This window comes from Vulpes lagopus, chromosome 3 (genome assembly GCF_018345385.1).
Source record: "Vulpes lagopus strain Blue_001 chromosome 3, ASM1834538v1, whole genome shotgun sequence".
Classification (NCBI taxonomy): domain Eukaryota; kingdom Metazoa; phylum Chordata; class Mammalia; order Carnivora; family Canidae; genus Vulpes; species Vulpes lagopus.
This window is the reverse complement of record NC_054826.1, coordinates 112,072,878-112,098,024: the sequence shown is the minus strand read 5'-3', so window position 1 is coordinate 112,098,024 and position 25,147 is coordinate 112,072,878. Positions and strand designations below refer to the sequence as shown.

At 43.0% G+C, this 25,147-nt stretch overlaps 1 protein-coding gene across 1 annotated transcript in view; it reads left to right on the top strand.

Annotated features, from left to right (window-relative positions):
- The window catches only part of OTOA (otoancorin), a 63,166-nt gene that overhangs the window by 1,411 nt on the left and 36,608 nt on the right, over nt 1-25,147 (top strand). The window contains exons 5-13 of the mRNA XM_041747073.1: nt 1,008-1,095; nt 4,184-4,315; nt 7,276-7,511; nt 10,520-10,623; nt 14,391-14,491; nt 16,525-16,684; nt 19,048-19,199; nt 22,580-22,795; nt 24,852-25,019. Coding sequence (XP_041603007.1) covers nt 1,008-1,095; nt 4,184-4,315; nt 7,276-7,511; nt 10,520-10,623; nt 14,391-14,491; nt 16,525-16,684; nt 19,048-19,199; nt 22,580-22,795; nt 24,852-25,019 — 1,357 coding nt within the window. The remainder of the gene's footprint in view (nt 1-1,007; nt 1,096-4,183; nt 4,316-7,275; nt 7,512-10,519; nt 10,624-14,390; nt 14,492-16,524; nt 16,685-19,047; nt 19,200-22,579; nt 22,796-24,851; nt 25,020-25,147) is intronic.

The following is a 25,147-nucleotide window of genomic DNA, read 5'->3' as shown; positions in this document are numbered from 1 at the left end:
AGAAGAAATGAGGGGCTTGGGGGCCCATGACAAGGGTACTCAATTATGTTAAAGTGAGAGTCCCCGTACACATTCTTCTTCCTAATGTAACTTTAACTCCAGTCAATAGTTTTGGATATACTATTTCAGGCTAAAGTTATCTATCATCTACCTATCTATGTATCTATCTATCATCTATCTATCTTTGTGTTCATTTATTCATTCATCTATTTATTTAGTAACAAAAACAGGATTATAAAAGGCTTTCTAATTGTTTAAGGCTGGAGGATTTATCTGCTGCCAGTTACTTTGTCATAGCTAGAAGCTAAAGTCCAACTTGTTCCTTTTTATTGATGGATGACATTCCATTGAATGCACATACCATATTTGTTTAACCTTTTACTTGTTGGACATCTGAATTGTTTCTAATTTTTGACTGTTCTGAATGAAATTGTGCATTTTCTATGTGATGGGTACCATTTTAAGGACTTTACATGTGTGAACAAATAAACTCTTCCCAATTTTTAGCTATGTTACAGAGAGAGGGAAATTGAGGCACAGGAGAACTCAGTAATTTGCCTAAGGCCACACAGTTAAGTGGTGGAGCCAGGATTCAAATCCAGGTTTTGAGCTCACACTCTTTAACTATGCCATTTCATCTTCTCATGGTATATACTATATCTGCTTTTAAAATTTAATATAGTAAGGTCATCTTTCCAAGTCAGTCTGTTTGTCTTGTAGTTAATCCAAGTGGATTGTTACAGAAATTAGAATATTGCGCACAGCTCAGAAATGGATCTTTGTCTTTGAGAGAATGGGATCCAGGAAGATTATTAGATTCAGAAACTCCCCCACCACTGTGCCAGGTTAACAAATCTCCTACCTCTTCCAAACACAAAGTTCCTAGCATCCCTGGTCCATTCCCTATGTTCTCTCTGAACTCTGGTCTTCTGGCCACTTAGCAAGTAGGGGAACTACTCATCACAGGGGAATCTGTCATCGTGACCTTCTCCTGTCTTCAACTGAAGCTCCCATGGGTGGACAGCAGACCTGTGCCACAGAATCCTGGCCTATCTGAATTCACGGAATGTCGCCTTCACCATCCCCAGCCTGCAGGTGTGTACCTGAGACTCATCCCTATCACATATTCTCCTCCCAGTTCTCAAGGGTTGTAAGCTCAGGGGCCAGGCTGGATGGAGAAGTGGACTAGGTATAGAGCTAATTTTCACTTCCACAAAGAAACATGTTCTGTCCAGTTGTTTTGAAACATGATACAAGCTCTTTTGTGGTTTTCCAGCTTTCTACCTTTGATGGAGACTTGGTGTATTAACGTGTAGGCTGAGCTGCTGAAACAAAGAGACCCCAAATTCCAGCAGCACAAACAATGTAGTTTATTTCTATTTCATGTTATATTTCAGAGCTAGGTGGGAGATCCAGAGTGGAGAGGAAGCTCTATTTCTTTCTTAAAAAAAAAAAAGATTAATTTATTTCAGAGAGAGAACAAGTGAGCAGAGGGAGAGCGAGAAAATCTTTTTTTTTTTTTTTTAAAGATTTTATTTATCTATTCATGAGAAACTCACAGAAAGAGGCAGAGACATACGCAGAGGGAAAAGGAGGCTCCCTGTAGGGAGCCTGATGTGGGACTCGATCCCAGGACCCCAGGATCACAACCTGAACCAAAGGTAGATGGTCAACCACTGAGTGCCCCCAGGTGACTCAGAAGCTCTGTTTCAAAAGATTATCCAGGAGCCCAGGTTCATTCTATCCTGTTGCTTTGTCATCCTCTAGGGAGTTGTTGCTCACATGATTGAAACAGCACATCCATTCTCCAACCCAGGAGAGGGAGTGTTGGGAAAGAGGAAGTGAAGAGAGCATTTTCTCTTTAAGGACATGACCTGCAAGTTGCTCACTTCCTCCCACTCATGTGCCATTGGCTCACAGTCCACAGTCTCATGTTACTGCAGAGGAGGAAGAAGAGAGGCCTATCTGAGAAGCCATGTGATCAGCTAAAACTTGTGGGATTCTGTTGCTAAACAGAATTACAGGAGACTGGCTCTTTGGGTATAATTATCAGTCTCTTGGTCATGGGACCAAGAAATATTTTTCTTCCCTTTTAACACTACTGTAAGAAGAACAGTAGCATAGGCATGTTGATAGAGGGCAATGATGTTTGTGGAGTGGTAGGTCATGATGGGGACTGTGGCAAACTGGACAGCATGTGCCTCATTGATGTGGTCATCAGCCCGGTGTGGTATGTTGTATCTTTACCATTATACAGAAAATTGAGGAAATACTCTTTTATTATTAAAAAACTACTTGATTCAGCAAAGAAGTCATAACGTCTTTGATGAGTGAAGTTTTTTTTTTTTGAAGATTTTATTTATTAATGAGAGACACACACACAGAAAGGCAGAGACACAGGCAGAGGGAGAAGCAGGCTCCATGCAGGGAGCTCGATGTGGGACTTGATCCCGGGACCACAGGATCACACCCTGAGCTGAAGGCAGATGCTCAACCGCTGAGTCACACAGGCGTCCCTGATGAATGAAGTTCTGATGTCTTTATTGTTTCAATTTTTATTTACTTTATAATGATAATGAAAATATTAACCAACATTCACGTGAGAACTACATTCAGAGAGCTGGTTGCTAACCCTTTAGCAGGACACCCACTAGCTGGAGGTGGCTGTTGGCCTCATGGCATCTGCTTTCTTTCTTCTGTTCCTCAGTCTGTGGCAATCTAAAGGCAAGTAATGCCAGCCCCTTTGCTCTCCAGCAGTAAGTTTTCTCATGAGATGTATATATTTTAACCTGTTGAATAGGTATCTTCTATTTCTTCCCATGTATAAATTTATTTATTCATTCAGTACCTACTTATCTAGCCTCTTATCTCTGCTAGGCACCATTCTAGACACTGGAGACTCAGAGGAGAACAAGGCAATCACGTTACTACCCACATGGGCCTTGCATTCTAGAGGGAGAGTCACTGAGTAAATAATTATTCAACTCATTTAGGGTAGGGAATGATGAGTGACACTTATACCATTTACTGTCTACTAGGCAGTATTGAAAACACTTTACACACATTTATTTCATCCTCATAACAACCCAAATGGTAAGTCTTCACTGTGTCTATTTTTCAGCTAAGAAAACTGAGACCCCAAAGTAGTGTTGCCTGTTTAGCAAATAAAAATGCAGTATTCCCAGGGCACCTGGCTGGCTCAGTCAGTGGAGCATGCGACTCTTGATCTTGGGGTTGTGAGTTTGAGTTATACCTTGGGTGTATGGGTGTAGAGGTTGCTTAAAGAAAAACACAGTGTTCTCAGTTAAATTTGATTTGCAGATGACCAATGAATAATTTTTTTTTTTAGTATATATCCCATGCAATATTTGGGATGTACTTATGCTAAAAAAATTATTCACCGTTTAACTGAAATTCAAATTTAATTGGGCATCCTGTGTTTTACCTATCAATCCTAGTTAGGTTAACTTGTCCAAGGCCACACAGCTAGTCAGTTGAAAAGTGGAGATGTACACGTGGGTTGTCTGAATCTAGAGCCCACCTTTTGCCCATGATATCACAATATGCTGCCTCTATAGAGCACTTTTATTTAGTGGAGATTTAGAAAATAATTCCCCAGATAGCAGAGGTAATTTCTTTTAGGAGAGGCTGTTGTCCTCTCCTCTTCACTTTGGAGGGGATGCCAAGAGGGAGTTTGTTCATGCTGCCTGAATTTTGCTTCTACTTTGGTAGCTTGGGGCGTGGGAGGGGGTTTGAGGAGTGCCAATCTGGGGGTGGTAAACTTCCTGGACAGAGGAACTGCCCAATGGTCTGGACGTGAAACCCCAATCACCCGTAGGGACCAGGCAGGCTGGCTGGGTGGGTGGTGAAGAGGAGTGTAATTACAGGGAACAGCTGCCCCTCAGCCTGCAATTATCACCAGGAAGGGGATATGCTTAGCATTGTCAAATCTTTGTGTTTTCCAAGAGAAATTGGAAGTCTGGATTTTTGTGGGGAATCCCCTGACTTTGAAATGTTGGCAGCTAATGAAAAATTTTGCAGCTAGCCAAATCAAACATGTCTGCAAGCTGCCAGCTTGTGGGCTCTGCAGGGAAGTAGGTGGCCTGCTTGGGCTGCTGGCCATGGTGCTGACCACGTGCTCCTGTCCTGTCCTCACTGACTCTTCTCAACACCCCATATCCAGGCAGCCATGGAAAACCACCTGGAGCAGCGTCTGTATCAGCCTCAGAAGCTGCTAGAGGACCTGAGAGACACAGATGCTCAGCAATTCCACACTGTGATGAAATGCCTCTTAGAAGACAAGAAGGACCTCTTGGTGAGGCATTCTTGGCACCCTGAGAGTAGGGGAAATCCAAGGCCAGTTGGTATTTGTTGAATTGAATTGAACTGAGCCTGACTCAGTCCTTCTTTATGTCTTCCTACCACTTTCTCCTTTTACAAACTCTCCAGGAGTTACAGACCTTGGTTTTCTCACTTACTTTTTACAAAGCTCAAATGAAGAGTCTTATACTGTATATTCTCATGGGAACTAAGAAATGGGGGGGGGGTACTGAGGAGCTTCTAATAGTTTGGTTTGATAAACATCCACAAATGATTGCTGTGCATCAGTGGATACTGGGTACAAAGATGAAAGGCTACCTTTGCCCTCAAGGAGTTTATAGTCTGGGGGTAGAAAAAAACAGAGACAAATTTCCATAAAACAAAGTTGGTGATCGGAGAGTATCACAGAGCAAGGTCTATGAGACCCAGAAAATCTTTGGGACCCAGAAAGGCGAGGTTTAGAGGTTTTTTTTTTTAAAGATTTTACTTATTTATTTGACAGAGAGAGAAAGAGAGAGAGAGTGGGCGAGCAGAAGCAGGGGATAGTGGGAGAGGGGGAAACAGGTTCCCTGCTAAGCAGGGAGCCTGACTCAGGGCTCAATCCCAGGACCCCAGGATCATGACCTGAGACAAAGGCAGACACATAACCAATTGAGCCACTCAGGCACCCCTGGAGTTTTCTTTATCAGAGATACTTTATTTATTTATTTTTTTTTTATTTATTTTTTATCAGAGATACGTTAATGTGAAACAGTGTTTTTTAGAAGAAGTTGAACCTGTAAACATTTTAATAGTCACAGACTTACTTTAATGTGTGTTACTAAAATAGAATGGATGCATCCAACCTGTGAGTTTGGTAGAGATGTAATGTTTCCTTTTGAAATGAATTTTAGTTAAAAAAAAAGGCCAGTTAAAAAATGAATGAAGTAAATAATACTGAAGTAAATAGTATAGGCAGTGCAAAGATATGGCAAAACTGAGGATGGTGGTCTATGAAAATGATATTGATTAATGTTTGCTGAGGATTTACTATGCATCAGGTGTTATTCTAAGGGAATTGTCAGCAAACTGTTTCTGTAAAGGACCTGATACTGAATATTTCAGGCTTTGCAGGGCATGTATTCTCTGTCACAACTACTTTACTCTACTGTTATAGCAGGAAAGCAACCATAGGTGGCTGGTAAATAAATGGGCATGGATCTGTTCCAATAAAACTTTGTTCACAAAAACAGGCAGTAGGTCAGATTTGGCTTGTGAATCATAGTTTGCCAACACTGTTCTAAGGGTTTAACATGCATGGGTTGAATGAATCCTTTCCAGGATCTTTTGAAATAAGGACAATAATAATACCATTTCAATATTCAGATGAGGAAATGGTCTTAGAGAGGTTGAAGGAGTAACCTTGTGTCACACAGCTCAAAAGTGGCAGATCTGAGGTGAGAACCTGGGCTCCTGACTCCAGCAGTGAGTCCTTCTGGCATCTAGTAAAGCCTATGGGCCCCTTTTCAGCATAACATGTTAAAAATCTATAAAATAAAATACAAAGGAGGCCAATGCTATTGAAAGACATTTATCAGAATAATAAAACACACATTTGGAGCATAGTGATTTATGTGCTTAACACATCCAATAACGAAATTTAGCTGTGAGTCAAGTAGCTTTTGTAATTTTTACGAGGTATTGATTATAAAGGAGATTTAAAGATATCTTTGACAACTATAATGTGTTATGAAAGTGTCTGATTTCTATTGATGACAAATGTAAGGTCCCACTACTGCTTTGGTGGCTTATTGTCTATATCAATTCCTGAAGGAAATGCTAGAAATGAGTTCTGTGGCAGTAAAATGGAGGTGCGGTTTTCCCTAACGTTCACATTCTAGCCACAGACCTCTGCTTCAGAACTCCTAAACTGCATTCTTAACCACTACACTGTTTAGCACCCCCAAGAGTAAATGACCAAAGTTAGGAAACACTCCGTCATAGTTAGAAGTGTGGGCTTGGATGCAGATATACTTGTTTCAGATCCTCGCTCTGTGTAAGCTTGGGCAGGTTGCTTATTCTATCTTTGGTTTTCCTCACCTGTGATACTGAGATAATAATAACATATAACATTTGTTGAGTGTTCACTAGGAGTCAGGTGCCCTACATGCCTAGTGTGTGGTCATTGTGGTTATTATGTTTGTAGGATGAGCTGGGTGAAAGACTGTGGTGCCAATCAAATTGTGACTAAGCCCTGTCAGCATTCCTGGGTTCTGTGGTTCAAAAGAGTCATTCATTCATTCATTCATTCATTCATTCATTCATTCATTCACTCATTCATCCTAGCAGGCTTTCTCAATGTTTTTTTTCTTTTTGGGAACCAGGAATTCCACTAAGCACATGGCTTGGGCCTTAAGGATTTTCCTGGCTCAACCCCTGCTGCATGTATAGTCAGGTACCTGGGATCCACTGAAGACCAGTTAAATAAGACTTTGAATGGTGGTGCTGGGATCACTTCCCAGTGATTGTGCATCCAGGGTTGAGAACCATTGACATGGAGGAAAGACAGGTCCATAAGCATCTGTAATGCACCACAGAGTTTGACACAAGGTGCTCTTAGGAGCACTTATTGGAGGGAGATTTGATTTGACCAAAGTAGGAGGGCACTTTTAGAAGACTTCACCAAGAAGGTGATGATAGTTGAGCTTGTCCATGAGGGATGAGCTGGTTTTTTTAGAGGAAGGAGGTGGGGAGGGAATTCCAGCTCAAGCACGCACCTAAAAAGTTGCCTAGTGTGTTGAGGCAGGTGAAGGCCTCGACTTTGTTCTGTAAGAGATGGAAAGTTCTAGAAGGTTTGACATAGTGTGCTATTAAACAGTGGTCCTGAATTTCCCCACTGCTAAGTGTGGTTCTTCCCAGGGCTTCCAAATCTAGAGGCCTCTCTCAAGACAACCCTAGCTTCTTTCTTTACTTTAGGAGCTGGAAGACATCATTATTGACTTGGGAGAGATTCGGAAACAAGCCTTGCAGAGCCCTGGCGTGAACCGCAGCCTGTTTCTCATCACACTGGAGAGGTGTTTCCAGGTGCTGAACTCCCTGGAGTGTGTGGAGATCCTGGGCAGGGTCCTGAGGGGCTCCTTAGGCAGCCTCCTGCAGCCAGACATCCCAGAGAAGCTCCCCCAGGACCTGCGTGAGGACGCTTTCAAGAACCTGTGAGTGCTTCCCCCAGCCCTTGAACCCTACTCTCCATTCCTCAGAAGTAATATATGGCAGAGGGAAGGATGCAGGGGGAGCAGGTCAACATGTGAGGTCTGGAGCAGAGCTTAACATCTGTGGAATTTAGAGAGATGGTTTGATTAAAACAGTGCCTCCCAAATGTCAGTCATTATGGTACCATCCTCACAATTTTTGCCATATCTGTACATCATTGGTATACTTTTCTTTACCTTATATTTTTTTCTTTATAGTGATACATTCTTTTTAATTAAAATTTATTTAAAATATAACTTTGATATCATTACTGAAATGTCAAGTCATATTTGGACCAAATGGGACTTTGTATATGGCAACAAGGAGGTCATTGCTGACTGGGCCATTAGGAGAGGTATAGTAGGAGGGGAACAAGCTGTAGTGGATAGAGGTGACCGAGACACTTCACACCCAAGGCGGCGTATCTGTAATAAAAATGTCAGATAAATATTTGCAAACAACATATCTGATAAAGGGTTAGCATCTAAAATATATAAGGAACTTTTATTTTATTTTTTTTAAAATTTTTATTTATTTATGATAGTCACACACACACACACACACACAGAGAGAGAGAGAGAGAGAGAGAGAGGCAGAGACACAGGCAGAGGGAGAAGCAGGCTACATGCACCGGGAGCCCGACGTGGGATTCGATCCCGGGTCTCTAGGATCACGCCCTGGGCCAAAGGCAGGCGCCAAACCACTGCGCCACCCAGGGATCCCCCTATAAGGAACTTTTAAAACTCAACATCCCAAAACCAAATCATCCAATTAAAAAGTGGGCAGAAGAAATGAATAGACATTTGTCCAAAGAAGACATACAAATGGCTGATAGACACATGAAAAGATGCTCAACATCAGTCATCATCGGGGAAATGCAAGTCAAAGCTACAATGAGATATCACCTCACAACAACTAGAATGGCTAAAATCAACAACACAAGAAACAATAGGTGTGGGCAAGGATGTGGAGAAGGGGGAACCCTCTTGCACTGTTGGTGAGAATACAAACTGGCACAGCCACTCTGGAAAACAGTATGGAAGTTCCTCAGAAAGTTAAAAATAGAGCTACCCTATGATCCAGCATTGCACTGCTAGGTATTTACCTAAAGGATACAGAGATACTAATTTGAAGGGCTACATGTACCCCAATGTTTATAGCAGCAATATCTACAATAGCCAAATTATTGAAACCACCAAAGTATCCATCAATTAATGAATGGATAAAGAAGGTGTGATCATTACATATATACTATATGATATATATTATTATATATGTTACATTATTTTATATATATATTATTCAGCCATAAAAAAAGAATGAAATCTTGCCATTTGCAATGACATGGATGGAACTAGAGAGTATTATACTAAGTGAAATAAGTCAGAGAAAGACAAATACCATATGGTTTTACAAAACAAATGACCAAAGGGAAAAAAAGAGAGAGAGGCAAACCAAGAAACAGACTCTTAACTACAGAGAACAAACTGATGGTTATCAGAAGAGATGGGGGTGGGGGGGGAATGAGTTAAATAAGTAATGGGGATTAAGGTATGCACTAGGTGTTGTATGGAGGTGTTGAATCACTTTATTTGTACACTTGAAGCTAATATTACACTGATATTAGCTAACTGGAATTTAAAAACTTAAACCCCCAAACCCAGAATGTCAGATACTAACCAGTGTAGGTTATTTTTTTTTTTAATTTATTTATGATAGTCACAGAGAGAGAGAGAGAGGCAGAGACATAGGCAGAGGGAGAAGCAGGCTCCATGCACCAGGAGCCCGACGTGGGATTCGATCCTGGGTCTCCAGGATTGCGCCCTGGGCCAAAGGCAGGCGCTAAACCGCTCTGCCACCCGGGGTTCCCCCAGTGTAGGTTATTATCTCATATACTGTTGGTGAGAATGTGAAATTGTGCAGCCTTTTTGGACAACAGTCTGGCAATTCCTCAAAAGGCCAAGTGTAGAGTTGTCATCTAACCTAGCAATTCCGCTCTTGGGTATCTACCCTAGATAAATCAAAGTGTCTGTCCTCACAAAAGCTGGCATATGAATGTTTACAGCAGTATTATTCATAATAGACAAAAGGTGGAAACAACCCAGAGGTCCATCAACTGATGAATAAACAAAATGTGGTGGGTGCAAGCAGTGGAATAGTATTTGGCTGTGAAAAGGCCATGAGTGAAGTGGTAATGCATGATCCAACATGCATGAATGTTGGAAACATCATGGCGAGTGAAAGAAGCCAGTCACAAAGATGACATATCACATGCTTCCATTTACCTGAAATATCTAGAAGAAGCAAATCTATGGAGACAGTAAATTACTAGTTTGTAGGGGTTGGGGTGATTGGTCATTGGGGGTGGTAGCTAAAGGGTATGGGGTTTCTTTCTGAGATGCTTAAAATGTTTTAAAATCAAACATGGTGATGGTTGTACAACACTTGGGAATGCCATTAAATTGTACATTTTCAATGGGTGAATTGTCTGGTGTGTGAATTATATCTCCATAAAGCTGTTAGAAAAAAAGAAAAAGAGGGGCGCCTAGGTGACTCAGTGGGTTAAGCATCTGACTTCAGCTTAGGTCATGATCTCAGAATCCTGGGATCAAGCCCCTCATTGGGCTCCCTGCTCGGCGGGGAGTCTGTTTCTCCCTCTCCCTCTGCTGCTCCCCCTGCTTGTGCTCTCTTTCTCTAATAAATAAATAAAATCTTAAAAAATTAAACACACACACACACACACACACACACACAAAACAAGAAGAAATGACTAAGAGGTGAGGAAGTGGAGAGAACTCTTTGGAAGGTATTTAGATGTGAAGGACAAAAGAGAAATGGGACAATAGCTACATGTAGCAAGGGAGTGGGAAGGCTTTTTAACACAAGACAGCTTTGGGTATGTTGGCTGTTTTGACCATGTCTCAAGTCCATCTCTTTGTTCCTTAACTTGATGCCTGTGTTTGTCATTTAGATCTGCGGTATTCAAAGATCTCTACGACCAAACCTCGGCTCATTCCCAGAGAGCTCTCTATTCCTGGATGACTGGGATTTTGCAGATGTCCTTCAATGCTACTGGTGAGCCTGGGGTTCTAGGTAGGATCACTTTTCAGGGAGTGTCTATCCTTAAAAGTGGTGCTTCTTTTCTGAAGGTAGGGATTTGATTTCATTGTCATTTATGATTTTTACGCATCCTTCACACCTTGCAAAAAGGGTTTGATGTGGCCTGTGGAATAAAACACATACCCCAGGGGTGCCGGGGTGGCTCAGTTGGTTAAGTATCTGCCTTGGGCTTAGGTCATGATCCAGGGTCCTGGGACCGAGCTCCAGGTGGGGCTCCCTGCCCAGCAGAGAGTCTGCTTCTCCCTCTGCCCCTCCTCTGGCTTGTGCTTTCTCTCTCACTTTCCCTCTCAGATAAATAAATAAAATCTTAAAAAAAACCCCACATATCCTATTCCATCTATACACTTTCCAGATGTTCAGGTCTGCAAAATAAGAATGCCGCTGCATCTTACAATCAATGGGCTGTCCTAGTTTGTAAGTGGAATGTAAATAATGACAGTGTCTTAGATTTGAAGAGAACCTTTAAAGTAAGGTTTCAGGCTCAAAATCTGTATCATAAATCTGGATTAAAGTGGGACACGATAAATTTTTAAAAGGAAATCTAGGCAATAAAGTACAGAAATTTAGCGCGAAGTTTCCTGGCAGCCAAGGCAGAAATAGGTCAAGATTCATTTATTTTGCAGATGTGTATTAGGGGAGTCAAAGTCATGGAGCTGGAAAATAGGAATGGTGGTTGCCAGGGGCTGGAAGGAGGGGAAACTGGGGAGTTGTTAATTCTTGGGGACAGAGTTTTGGTTTTGGAAGATGAAAATGTGCTGGAGATGGATGGTGTTGATGGTTGCACAGCGAAGTGAATGTACTTAATACCATGGAACCATACACTTACAAATGGTTAAATTTGTAAATTTTGTGTTATGTTTTCTTTACTACAGTTGAAAAAAAGAGAGGTAAGAATGGCTGTGTAGATTAGTAATGCAGACAATGTCTCACATGGCTTCCATTTGTTGAGTTTTTAATATAAGTCATGTAAACAGAACACACTTTTTTTGACACTTACCAAATCCTACTGTGTATCAGCCACTGGAGATACAGAGGAAGATAAGACAAAGTCTCTGCTCTCATAGAGCTCTTGTTTTATTGGGGGAGGGATGGGGGAAAAACGTTTTAAGCCAGCAAATTAGAGAGAAAGAGAGGCAGAGAGAGAGAGAAACAGAGAGAGAGAGAGAGATAGAGAGAGATGGTTCAGGTACCAGTAGGTGCTATGAAGAAAATAAAATGGATAAAATAAAATAGAACTTGGCCAACCTTTTCTATAAAGAGTCAGTGTAAATATTTTAGGCTCCATGGGCCTGTAGTCTGGCTGAGTGAATCAACTCTGATGTTCCCTCTCTAAAGCAGATACTGACAACAGATGAGCAGGCAATGGCTGTGTTAATAGCTGAGCCTTATTTAAGGGCCCCCAAATTGAGATTTCATAATTGTCACATGCCACAACATAGTCTTCTTTTGATTTTACTTCCAAGTATTTAAAAGTGTAAAAAACCAAGCTCGCAGCCTTTACAAGAGCAGGTGGTGGGCTGAATTTGGCCCGTGGGCTGTAGTTTGCCAACCTTGGATTAAGAAATCAGAGAGGACCTGACATTTGCACTGAGACCAAAATGAGAAATGGAGTGGGTGCTGTGCGGGTCTGAGGGAAGGGTGTTGCAGGCAGGGGAACAGCAAACACAGAGGCTCTGGTGTGGGAATGAGCTCAGTGTTTTGGGGAAACATAAAGGAAGCCTGTGGGATCAGAGTATAGTGAGGGCCAATCAATCCTTTTCCTGGAATTGAGCTCTGAGCTGTGTATATAAGGGGTGTTCAACAACAGAATAATCAATGTCTTCAGTGCCTAGCAAAATTCCCTCTGCCTGATGCATATTTACGGCCTCCAGAAATCTGAGTCTTGCACTGTGTAACCCTGAGAGAGCCACTCACCCTCTAGACTTCCCTCAGTCCTTATTGCCAGAATTTAATTAGAGACAGATTTTCCTTCTAAAATTCCTATATGCTGTGTTTCATTATTATACTAGAGTGAATTAAAATGAATTCTGTTTGGACTTTAAACTTTTTATTTTTCATGACGTTCCTCGAGGTTACTGGAAATACTTTGGGTGTTGAAAATACCCAAATCTTTGGGGTCCTTGGTCTGCAGAAATACAATTCATGCTTTATAATGAATTTAAAATTAGCAGCTCAACTTGTTTTTTTTTTAAAGATTTTATTTATTTATTCATGAGAGACACACAGAGAGAGAGGCAGAGACATAGGAAGGGGGAGATGCAGGCTCCCTGCGGGGAGCTCAATGTGGGGCTGGATCTGAGGAGCCCAGGATCACTCCCTGGCAGAAGGCAGAGGTTCAACTACTGAGCCACCAGGTGTCCCTTAACTTGGTTCTTGATGAATTTAGTGATTCCCCCCTGCCCCCACTCAATTCTCTAGCCTTCTAGGACTACCCTTCTAATAACCGAGTCAATTGTCCAGAGATGTCGTCTCATATAGGGGATCCTAGGGTGTGTACCTGTGTTCACCCATAGCTCTGATTCCCAGGTTGGGAAGGCACCCTGTTGTTCTTGTGACCCAACCCATATAGCAGCTGACTTCACCATCTGGTCTGGGCATGAGAGTCATTGCCCTTGGCTTTTTGCAACAATTCTTGGTGATGGAGTCACTGTACCCTGCTCCTCTGCTTCTTCCATTTCTCCAAAATGCCACCAACATAATGGTGTTGTGTCCAAGAATCTTTTACCAAAGAATTGGAGGCAATGGGGGCAAATGGATCCTGGACAAGATTTTTCTTACAGTCCCACTGACATCTCTCTGGTGAGCAATTTCAGATGCCTGAACAGAGTGGCAGAGCCTTCTGGGAATTCAGAGGATGGAGATATTATTACTGATGGCTGAGGAGATAAGATGAGGCTTTAGGGAAGAGGAAAGTTTGAGCTCAATTTTGAAGATAGGATTTTGGAGAAGAGTGAGGGCAAAGGCATTATAGTAGATGAGAAGTGTCTGTGAGAGAAGATTTGGAGAACATTTGGGGTCATATGAGGAAGGATGAGTAGGTGGTTTGGCTCAAATACAATAACCTGGTGCTAATCAATAAGGCTGATAATGATTGTTACTGGTGGTAATAAAAGAGAGTCAATTGCTAGATTATTTAGTAACTAAGTGAACTAAAAGTAAAACTATATTCTGTGATCTTTTACTATTAAAATAATTTGCATTTTAAAAAGAAATCTTTAAAACAAGATTTTATTTATTTGAGAAAGAGAGGGAGAGAGAGAGAGACAATGAGCAAGTTTTAGAGGGGTGGGGAGGAGCAGAGAGAAGGTGAGGGTGACATAGCAGACTCCACAATGGGTACAAAGCTTGATGCAGGGCTCAATCTCACGACTCTGAGATCATGACCTGAGCCAAAATCAACAGTCTGAGGCTTAACCAGCCGCACCACCCAGGTGCCCCCAAATAATCTGCATTTTTAACAAGTTCCCAGGTGGACCATGCTGCTGCGGAACAAGGCCTCAGGGGGCTGGCATCTGTGATTGCCAGTGTGTAACATATGTCTCAGAGGTAGGAGGCTGTCCATGAATGGTTGTTGAATGAATTAATGAATACAGTAAGAAGGTCCTGATATCAAAGATGTTTTTGACTATCCATACCAGGCAGAGGCATTTATTTATTTATTTACATATTTCTCCATTTATGTATTTTTTTTTCTCCATTTATGTATTTATTTATTTTTGCAGATGACTCTGTTTCATGGGTCAGTGCAGAAAACTTGTGGATTTTGGGGAGATACATGGTTCACCTATCACTTGAAGAAATTGTGAAAATTAGTTCTGTGGAAGTAAGTTGGACACGTACATTTACATGTCCCATCACCAAGCCATCTGGGGTAAGGTGTATTCTAAACCTCTCAAGTTCAGCCAGCCAAGTTACCATGCCCTGGAAAATTGGATACCCACCTCAGCCAATATATCTTGAGTCTCTGAAGAAAACTCTCAGGATGAGGCCTCAAGTGGTTGGTCATCAGGTTGTGTTTAGTGTAGAAGAGCCAAGAGAAGAAAAAGAATTATAGATAAAGAAAGCTCTGATGTGAACAAACATGATAAAAAGAAAATGTTGGCCGTGAACCAAAAATCATTTCAGGGTATTTTTGTATTCAAGAAAGGCCAAGGACAATAGCTATAGAGTTTCTGGTCCTTGAAAGGATGAACTCAAGTCAAATGAATCCTGGATTACTAACAATTTCAATTTATAGCTACTTCTATTGATAGCTATTTCAGCATGAGGAATGATTGGATTTTAACTGTAGAGTTTACAGTTGAGAAATAAACAAGTTGTAAGGTTACTTTCACTCACTGGTCAGCCTGTCTCTGTCCTCTTGATGTTGACCTAATGACACTAACATCCCTTGGGCAACATGATTCTGGAATGCAGCCTCTAAAGCATGCTGCCAACAGGGAGACATTCATAAAGACTTTGGGGCTTGCCTGCAATTTTTATCATATGTGCCTTACCTTTCTCCTGGCCAGTGAGAGAAGTGTTTGTATCAAACGACTGGCTTGTTCAAGGGCCAGTTGATCCAACAATGTCTGCTTATGATGAAACCGAAGACAGAGCCAGGTTGTCCTTTTTAAGAAAAAAAAATTTTTTTTTAATTTTTTATTTATTTTATTATTTATGATAGTCACAGAGAGATAGAGAGAGAGGCAGAGACACAGGCAGAGGGAGAAGCAGGCTCCATGCACCGGGAGCCCGAAGAAAAAATTTTTTTAAAGATTTTATTTATTTATTCATGAGAGACCCAGAGAGAGAGAGGGGGGGGGCAGAGACATAGGCAGAGAGAGAAGCAAGCTCCCTGTGGGGAGCTTGATGTGGGACTTGATCCCAGGATTCCAGGATCACACCCTGAACCGAAGGCAGATGGTCAATCACTGAGCCACCCAGGCGTCCTTTAAGAAAAATTTAAAAAAATTTTAATTGAAGTACAGTTGACATATCTAGATTTCTCTTTTCACCTCGGAGGTTGAGAATGTTTCAAACATCTTTCAATTTTATAATCCTCAGTTTTTAAAATGGATTAAATCTCAGTTTTGCTCTCCCAATAATGAGTGAACTCCCAGAAGTTGGATAGAAATTAAATTCTTAGAAAGCTGGACCCCTGGGGAGGAATCTCTAAGATCAAGAGGTCATTTGTAACTTTTCTTCATCATCTAAAAGTGTAGAGAAGGGAGGTGAAGAAAAAAAAAAAAAAGAAAGGAGGTGAAGCCACAGAGTACTGATGCTAAGGGGGACTTTTATATGGATAAAGAATAGAATCCATAAGGGAGAGACAACTTTACCAGCACAGAATAACAGTGCATAGAGAGATAGGGGATTTCAACTTGACACCGTTGCACACATAGATGGAAAATGAACAAGAACAGAAGGAATCTGAATGGTATATAAACAAAATTGAATCTATCTACCTGTATATTTGTATCTTACCAAGGGAACACACTCTCTTTTCATCACCCGAGGCCCATTTGTAAACTCATTCATCTACTTAAAAAAACAAACAAAAAAACCCTGATTCCCCCAAGTGCAACATTTTGTGGGCCACATTCTCTGACCTCAATATAACAAATCTACAAATAAATGTGCAAACATTAGCTTTCCAAGAGTTCAGGGGCTTGGATACTAAAATATAGCACTTTGCTAAATAACAGTTGGCTTGAAGAGGAAGCTAAAACAGTTGTTACAGACCACTGAGAAATCAGGGCCAATGGGAACTGGGCATCTCAGTCTCTGGGATGGGTCACAGCATGGACCACTGGGGCGGGGCTGCTTGGGGTCACGTCACCCTTCCTCACTGATCTTCCTGTCCTTGTCCATCAGATTGGGCTGTTTATCAGCTATGACAATGCCACCAAGCAGCTGGACACAGTTTATGACATCACACCTGAACTGGCCCAGGCGTTTTTGGAGAGGATCAGCTCTTCCAGCTTTGACATGAGGAATATCTCCACCATTCACAGGCAAGGGGCAGGGGCTCTGGGTCCTCAGAGTTGTTTCCCAAAATGTGACCTAAGCACCAGCTTCCTCTGAGCAGCAGAGGACCTTGGGAGGGAAGGGAAGTGGCTGGTTCATCTCTTAATTTTTTTAATTTTAAAAAGGATTTTAAAAATTTATTTGTTCATGAGACACACAGAGAAAAGCAGAGACATAGGCAAGGGGAGAAGCAGGTTCCCTGTGAGGAGCCCAATGCAAGGCTCGATCCTAGGACCCTGAGATCATGACCTGAGCCAAAGGCAGATGCTCACCTACTGAGCCACCCAGATGCCTCTGGTTCATCTCTTTAAGTAGCTCCACATCTCTGTGCACATGAGGCAAGGCATTTCCCGCAAAGAAAGACCCTTTGCAGGGGGTATGAAGTGGCGTGGGGTGAACTAAGGTTTTCTGAGCATCTTCTGTGCCAGGCATTTTATGCAGTCTTTTCAAGTGCTAAGATTCCAGCGCTGAGCATGGAAATAGAATATTTTAAATACTCAGTACTCTGTCCATTCCATGGTCAATGTGTAATTTCCATTAGGGTGGGTTGAGCATTGGAAAGAGCTTTTGGGTCCCCATATTTGTGAACCTCTTGTTATCCAGATTCTTAGGTGGGGGGACCCACAGATGACATCAGCTCTAGAATTCAGTGATTGAAACATGACCCTCCAGGAATGATTTCCAGCAGGGGAGGAGGGCCAAGAGCTGGGTACTTGATGATTCCAGGAGGGGTTTGAATATTAGCAGGAGGGAACATGCAGTGGGGAAGGGTGGTGAGCACTGTCTAACTATCTGTCAGTCTCTCAGGGCACATGTCACAGTGCTTCCTCTGACATCACCATAGTACCTTAAATTTTGTCAAAAAGTCACTTGTAGAGAATATTCTTGTATGAAACTATGACACCTTCTTCCCCATCCCTAGTAACTTTTACCTATAAGCATGGATCCCCTTTTTCTGTGAGTGTATAAAAGTAACTTAGTGGTTCAGAACATGGAACGTGGAGCCAGCCCTCCTGAGTATAATCCTGGCTCTGGCACATATTAGTTGTGTGATTTTTGGCTGTCAGTTTACCTCTCCCGACCTCCATTTCCCCATGTATAAAATAAGAGATAACTATCTGCCTACCTCGTTAAGGTCCTAGTAAGGATTACACCCACCTGACACACAGTAGGTGCTCATGACATATTAATTATTCTTAATGTGGTTGTTAATATTCAGTCTTCACATCCCCTCAGTCTTTTCTCATCCGACACAGTTTCAAATCCTTCTGCTGACCTGACTGCTCTCCTGTGGACATGTCTGAGCTTGTCAGTGTCTTTCTGAGAGTATCCATCCAGGTTGAGCATGGTCAACCAGGTGGTCCAGCCATGCTGCGTTGAATAGATTTCATATTAACTCTAAAAGCATCCATTAATGAAGGAGTGCTTGGCATCCATGAGGAAGAATGCTGATTAGTTCCTGTGGCTCTTCCCATTGAACCCTCACAGTACTCCTGATTCCTCCGTTCATCATATTTATTATGATTACTGTAGCACAGAGTGCGGACTGCTCAATTGTGCATGCAGCAGGCTTGCAGAGAAGTTTATTGTTGGATCGAACATCCCCTACAGCTGGGCTTCAAACTCTTGTTGGCCTGACGCTATGCTCTTTTTTTTTTTTTTTTAAAGATTTTATTTATTTTTTCATGGGAGACACACAGAGAGAGGCAGAGACATAGGCAGAGGGAGAAGCAGGCTCTCTGCAGGAAGCCCAGTGTGGTACTCAATCCCAGGACCCTGGGATCATGCTCTGAGCCAAAGGCAGACGCTGAACCGCTGAGTCACCCAGGCATCCCTGACACTGTGCTCTTAACTACTAAGTACGGTGCTCCCAGCTAGACCAGGGTTCAAATCCTACCTCTGTCCTTAACACTGTTATGCATCTTGTCTTTCTCTTTCCTTTCAAAGTCATCATCATTTGGGGGTGTAGGTTGTAAACCATCTTGGAAATAATCTGCCTCAGAGAATCTGTCAGGGCGGGCAAACCTTTACCTCTATGTGGAATATGGGGAGTTTTCTGTGGCTAAGTCAGCATCATGCTTTCTTTGTGCCCCTTACTGCCCTGGGAGGAGAGATGACAGAGTTGGATGGGTCTAGATTTGAGTCCTGGCTTCTCTACTTGTCTTGGGCAAGTTGTTTGCATGCTCTGAGTCTGTCTGCCTTTCTGTGAAATGGGGTTGATAAAGGCATCTACCTTGTAGGGTGGCTGTGATGGGGTGATCCGGGCATGGGGCTTGGCACAATCCCTGGCTTGCAGTAGCTGCTCTGACCTTGACTCCTGGTTCTGTGTGGGAGGGACTGTGTCTGTGTCTCCCAGTTCTGAGCCCCCAGCTCTGAGTCCCCTTATCTTCCCACACAGGTTGGGGCTGCTGGTCTGTTTCTACAATGACCTGGATTTGCTGGATGTCACAGTGGCCCAAGTCCTCCTTCACCAGATGATCAAGTGCAGCCATCTGAGGGGCTTCCAGGCTGGGGTTCAGAAGGTATAATGGGGTGCAGAGCCCTGGGGAAATGGCCAGAGAAATGGGGAGGAGAGTCTTTTCTGGCCTTTTTTTTTAAAAAAAAATATTTTATTTATATATTCATGAAAGACTCACAGAGAGAGGCAGAGACATAGGCAGAAGGAGAAGCAGGCTCCCTGCAGGGAGCCCGATGTGGGACTCGATCCCAGGACCCTGGGATCACGCCCTGAGCTGAAGGCAGATGCTCAACCACTGAGCCACCCAGGCGTTCTGTTGTCTGGCCTTTGAGAGAAAACATGTAGGTTTCATCAGGATCTAGGTCTAGCCAAGGCAGATGGCATCCCAAATCCTGGGATGAGCTTAGATGGGAAGAAATGACATAAAGCAGTATAAGGGAAAACCTGTGATAGATAAAAATTCAGAGTGGCCCTCTTAAACTTAACTGTGCATAAGGATCACCTGGGGTCTTCAGTGTGGATTCTGATTCAGTGGGTCTGAGTGGAGATGATTCTTCTTCTTCTTCTTCTTCTTCTTCTTCTTCTTCTTCTTCTTCTTCTTCTTCTTCTTCTTCCTCCTCCTCCTCCTCCTCCTCCTTCTTCTCCTTTCTTCTCCTTCTCCTTCTTCTTTCTCCTTCTTCTTCTCCTCCTCCTCCTCCTTCTTCTCCTTTCTTCTCCTTCTCCTTCTTCTTTCTCCTTCTTCTTCTCCTCCTTCTCCTCCTCCTCCTCCTTCTTCTTTCTTCTTTCTTCTGATTTTATTATTTAAGAGAGAAGAGAGAACACACAAGTGGGTGGGTGGGGGGAGCAGAGGGAGAGGGAGGAGCAGGGAGCCCAAAGATATGTGGCTCAATCCCAGGACACTGGGATCAGGACCTGAGTTGAAGGCAGACACTTAACCAGTTGAGCCACCCAGGTGCCTCTGGAGACTGCACTTCCAGCAAACTTCCAGGCAATGCTGAAGCAGCTGTCCAGTGACCGTGCTTGGAACAGCAAGGAGATAATGTGAGGTTCTCAAACCTGGCTTTGCATTAGTAGCACCACCCTACCAGCTCCATCCCCAGAGATTCCCTCTTTTTTTAAAAACAATTTTATTTATTCATTCATGAGAGACACAGAGACATAGGCAGAAGGAGAAATAGGCTCCCAGAGGGGAGCCCATGCAGGACTTGATCCTAGGACCCTGGGATCACCATGCCCTGAGCTGAAGGCAAACACTCAACAACTGATCCACCTAGGTGCTCCCATCCCCAGAGATTCTTGAGGTATTGGTCAGGGAATGGTATGTTTAAAAAGATCCTCACATGATTCCAGTGCAGCCGGGGTTGAGAGCACTGGATTAGAGTGTATTTATTGAGTTCCTAGACTGAAGTTCTGGACAACCTGGCACAGAAGGACTTTTTCATTTCCCTTCTCTCTCCATCTCTCTATCCTTTCTTCCCTTAAGATGTCAATTCCACCTGCTTCTCTTACATTTTTGGCCCTTTCCATTTTTTTTTTTTTTTATTGAAAAGGTGATGTGAGAGCAATATTAAAATTCTGGGGCACCTGGATGGCTCAGTGGGTGGAGCATGCAACTCTTGATTTCACAGTTGAGTTTGAGTCCCGTGTTAGGCATGGAGCCTATTTAAAATGTAAAAAAAAGAAAATTTTGATAATACCATCCATAATTGGGCAGCTCGGGCGGCTCAGCGGTTTAGCGCCACCTTCAGTCCAGGGCCTGATCCTGGAGTCCCAGGATCGAGTCCCCACGTTGGGCTCCCTGCTTGGAGCCTGCTTCTCTGTCTGCCTGTGTCTCTGACTCTCTCTCTTTCTCTCTGTGTCTCTCATGAATAAATAAATAAAATCTTAAAAAAATACCATCAATAATTCTGCAGTTTTTCACACATAAGTAGTTTTTCACACACATAGTCATCATTATTGTGACCAGTGCATGTATTTATTTTCAAGGAAAAGGCTCCCTTCCAAGCAAACTCAAATGAAACATCAGAAAGTGAATGTATTTAAGAGCCACAGGCGTTGCTGTGGCCTCCCTGACCAAGAAGGAAGTCCAGTACAACTAAGATATGAGAGTACACTTTGAGATCACCTAGCTCAGTACTTCTCAGACCAGGGGGTACATCAGAGTCACCTGGAGGGCTTATTAAAATACAGATTGGTGGGCCTCATGTTCAGCGTCTCTGGTTCAGGAAGACCAGGGTAGGGCCTGAGAATCTGCATTTCTAACAAGGTTGCAGGTGATGTTGTTGGTCAAGGACCACAGTGCTTTGAGAAGCACTGCTCTAGCACATGCCACCGTCTTACAGGTGGAAGCTGAGCCCCTGGGAAGAGGAGCTGCAGAATTTGGAGAACCCAGAGGTTGTGACAGCTTTCTTTCACTTTCACTTCACGCTGCTGCCCTCCAGTGGCCATTTCAGTATTGCCTGGTACACTTGTGCGCACTCTTCTAATAAGAATATACTGTTCTCACAACTTCAGGTGTTAACACATGAACCTTTCTCATTTTTAGGTACAGAGGTCATGTTACAATAGGTGACTTTATCACCTTCTTTACTGGAAGTGGTTAGGAAGCACACTTAATTATAACTAGATAGGTATAGCATAATAAAATAATCATTAAGGCGATCCCAGTTACGAGAAAATCTGTGTAAGACAGAAGTAAAAAATATGGAAAATTGCACTGCCATTCATAGTACGACTATGCGAAAGCTACATGCTGTAGTTTACTAATTGTTTTAAAAGATTGCATTTGAAAGAGAGAAAGAACGAGCATGAGCAGGGGTTCAGGGAAAGGGGGAAAGGCAAAGGGAGAAGCAGACCCTCTGCTAAGCAGGGAGCTCGATGCAGAGCTTGATCCCAGGATCCCAAGATCATGACCTAAGCCAAAATCAAGAGTCGACTGCTTAACCAACTTGAGTCACCCTGGCGCCCCAATCATAGTTATTTTTATGAGGTAGGAGTTTCCAGAGACTTTTACTTTCTTGTTACTGTTGAAAATTATTTTTACCAGGATTATATATATTATCATGAAGAACACCCTGGGTATTTCGTGAAAGAAGAACAGCCATGTATATGGATGCAGAGTTCAAGGTCACAAAAGGAAAACGGATATTATGAAAGTGTGTGTGGTAGAGTTATGGACAAAATGAACAAAATTTCCTTCTGCTATGTTTCAAGGTTGATTTAATAGCAAATTGATATTTAAATGAAGCACAAAGTGAATTTGCGGCCGATTAAGGTCAAGGCCAGAGAAAGTGGTCCTCTCAGTCCAGGGCAACTCATTGTCTGGCCAGGGCTCGATGAGAGGGTCGGATGGGGAAGGGTGTTGTGACTACCTCAGGGCATGGGCAAGAGGGAGTCACTCTCCTGCTTGTTGTCCACCCTCATGCCAGCTTGCTCCCCTTCCAGCTCAAAGCTGACCTCCTGGACATTGCCACGGAGAACCAGACCCTCAATGAGACTCTGGGCTCTTTGTCGGATGCGGTTGTGGGCTTGACCCATAGTCAACTGGAATCCCTCTCCCCTGAGGCTGTGCATGGTGCCATCTCCACCCTCAACCAGGTCTCAGGCTGGGCCAAGAGCCAGGTCATCATCTTGTCTGCCAAATACTTGGCCCATGAGAAGGTCAGTTGGAGCTTTGAACTCTTTTTTTAAATCCTCTGAGACCCAAGGACCCATGGTGATACACAAGGATAGCCAGTCGGTACGAAGATAGTGCCAAAGAGGACTTGCTCTGCTGTTTACTAGCTGGACAATTGGCTTAACTTCTTTTTGACTCAGTTTCCCTATTTGTAGGATGGGGATAATGATAGCACCTTTCCTGTAGGATGGCTGCAAGGATTATGTGGATCAGTACACAGGAAGAGGTTGGAACATGTGACCTAGAGTATGAGCTCAATGAGTGGTAGCTACTGTTTTGTTATGAGCAAAGGTTGGGATCCCTCCCAGGATTTTTTTTTTTTTTTTTTTTTTTTTTTTTTTTTTTTCTTGTTGAGCCTGGAAACACATCACTCTTCCTGGGATGGGACATAATGCTATTTTATTCATTTTGTGCTGCAGGGAGGGAATTGTCCTTGCAGAAGGTCTTATTTAGAGGAGACAGGAGCCTTAGTCCATCCTCTGGATGCTCCTGGGGTGGGAAATGAGTCTTTTATCCTGGGGAAATCATCTCTCTGCCCTGGACTCAGTAGAAGGGGCTCCAGAGCCCTGAGTCCCTAAACATTTTGGTGTTCTGCTCTCTCTGTCTCATAGTCATGTCCCAGGCTGCAGTCTAGTTCATGAGGACTGGATTGGGAACCAATTCCAAGATGACAATAATAACAAATATTCATTAGGTATTTCCTGTGTGCCAGATGTGGGTGTGAGTTAACCATTCAATGTTCTCAACAACCCTTTGAGGTTAGTAGTGTGTTATAACCTTGATTTTCCATGTCATTCATGAGAGGCACAGAGTGTGTAAGGGAATTGCCAAATTCCTTTTGTGTTCCACAAAAGGACACAGCTGGGATTGACCTCAGGATGTCTGGCTTTAGAGTCTGCTTGCTTAACTCCCATGCTAATTGCCTCCAGTATGGCACCATGAACATGGTCTATCCATTCTTACTTTCTGACTCAAGGCCACGGCTAGCCAATTCTTCTTGTCCCTTCTAGCCTCATGACAACTTAGTTTTAAGGCTTTGCAGCCTTCCTCTGTTTTGACTTGGGCCACATGAATCTACTTGCACAGTTTTCTGTGCATTCGATTTTAGGGACCTGAGGGAGACTGTGTTGTTCCTTCTAGCCTTGGACAAAGTGGCTTGTCTCTTTCCTAGTGTCCAACTTTTCCTACAGAGTTGTGAGGTGATTGTTGTGAAGAAACCAAGAGCTCAAAAGGTCTTGCCTTCCTTGGGGACAGTAGAGACTATGCATTCTATAGAGCATAGCAGGCAAAACACTCAACTGGGTTCTTACAGGACTAAGGAATAAATGTCACTGATTATATGGAAAACCATCTAGAATCTTTACTCTAAAGAAAGGAGAAAAAATGAGTAGAGTTTCTGATGGGGCAGACAGCTATAATCATATTTGTCATAAAATACCAGACCCATATCTCAAAACATGTATTTCAACTAGAAGCTTCTATATGGTGATAGATGAGCATGGAGCTTTGTTATGTCAGGTGACATAATGAGAAAAATGGGCTGCCTTGGGGCACTGTACGAGGGAGTGAGGCTGGGTGAACTGAGAGCTCCACCACTGACCTCAAGGGGCAGCTGCTGGTCACTTCTTGCCAGTTGTTGCTAAAGTAGGCCTTGTATTGCCTGGTGTTCAGATTTCTTTTTAAAAAATCAAACTAAAAAAACAAGTCACTCAAACCTGGATTTTATTGGAAATTTCCCCAATTTAAAAAATATTGTCAGCTTGTTCAAGTTAAATACACACACAAAAGCCCATTGCCTGGCTAACTGTGGTGCCAGGGTCATCACTTTGTGATATTTGTGCGGTGGCCTCGGACAGCATAGTACTCCCCTGGTAAAGCCCTTGCCTCGTGTGTCAGATTTTGATATTGACTCTCTTTCCTGATAGAAGGAAGGAAGAGCTCCCTAGTGCCCATCCAGATACCCAGCATGCAGTGGGGTAAGTGTCTGCCAGATGAGGAACCAGAGAAGAACCTCATCCCCCTTGTGGCTGGTCTTCCCAGGTGCTGTCTTTCTACAATGTCAGCCAGATGGGCGTGCTGCTGGCTGGGGTTGGCACCCAGGCCTTCTATGGCATGGATCGCAGGGACCTCTTGCAGGTCCTGAGAAACACTAACTCCTTGCATGTGTCTGACTTGTCACCTGCCCAGAAGCAAGGTGTCCTCAGCAAGGTGAGAGGAAGACATCTGATCCTCAGCCACGTGGCTCCAGAGCATGTGATTTTGGGGTTTTGTAATTGAACTGTGACTTTGAGCCATTCACTCGGGCAGGGGTTAGCCCAGTCTTTGGTAAGGGTGTG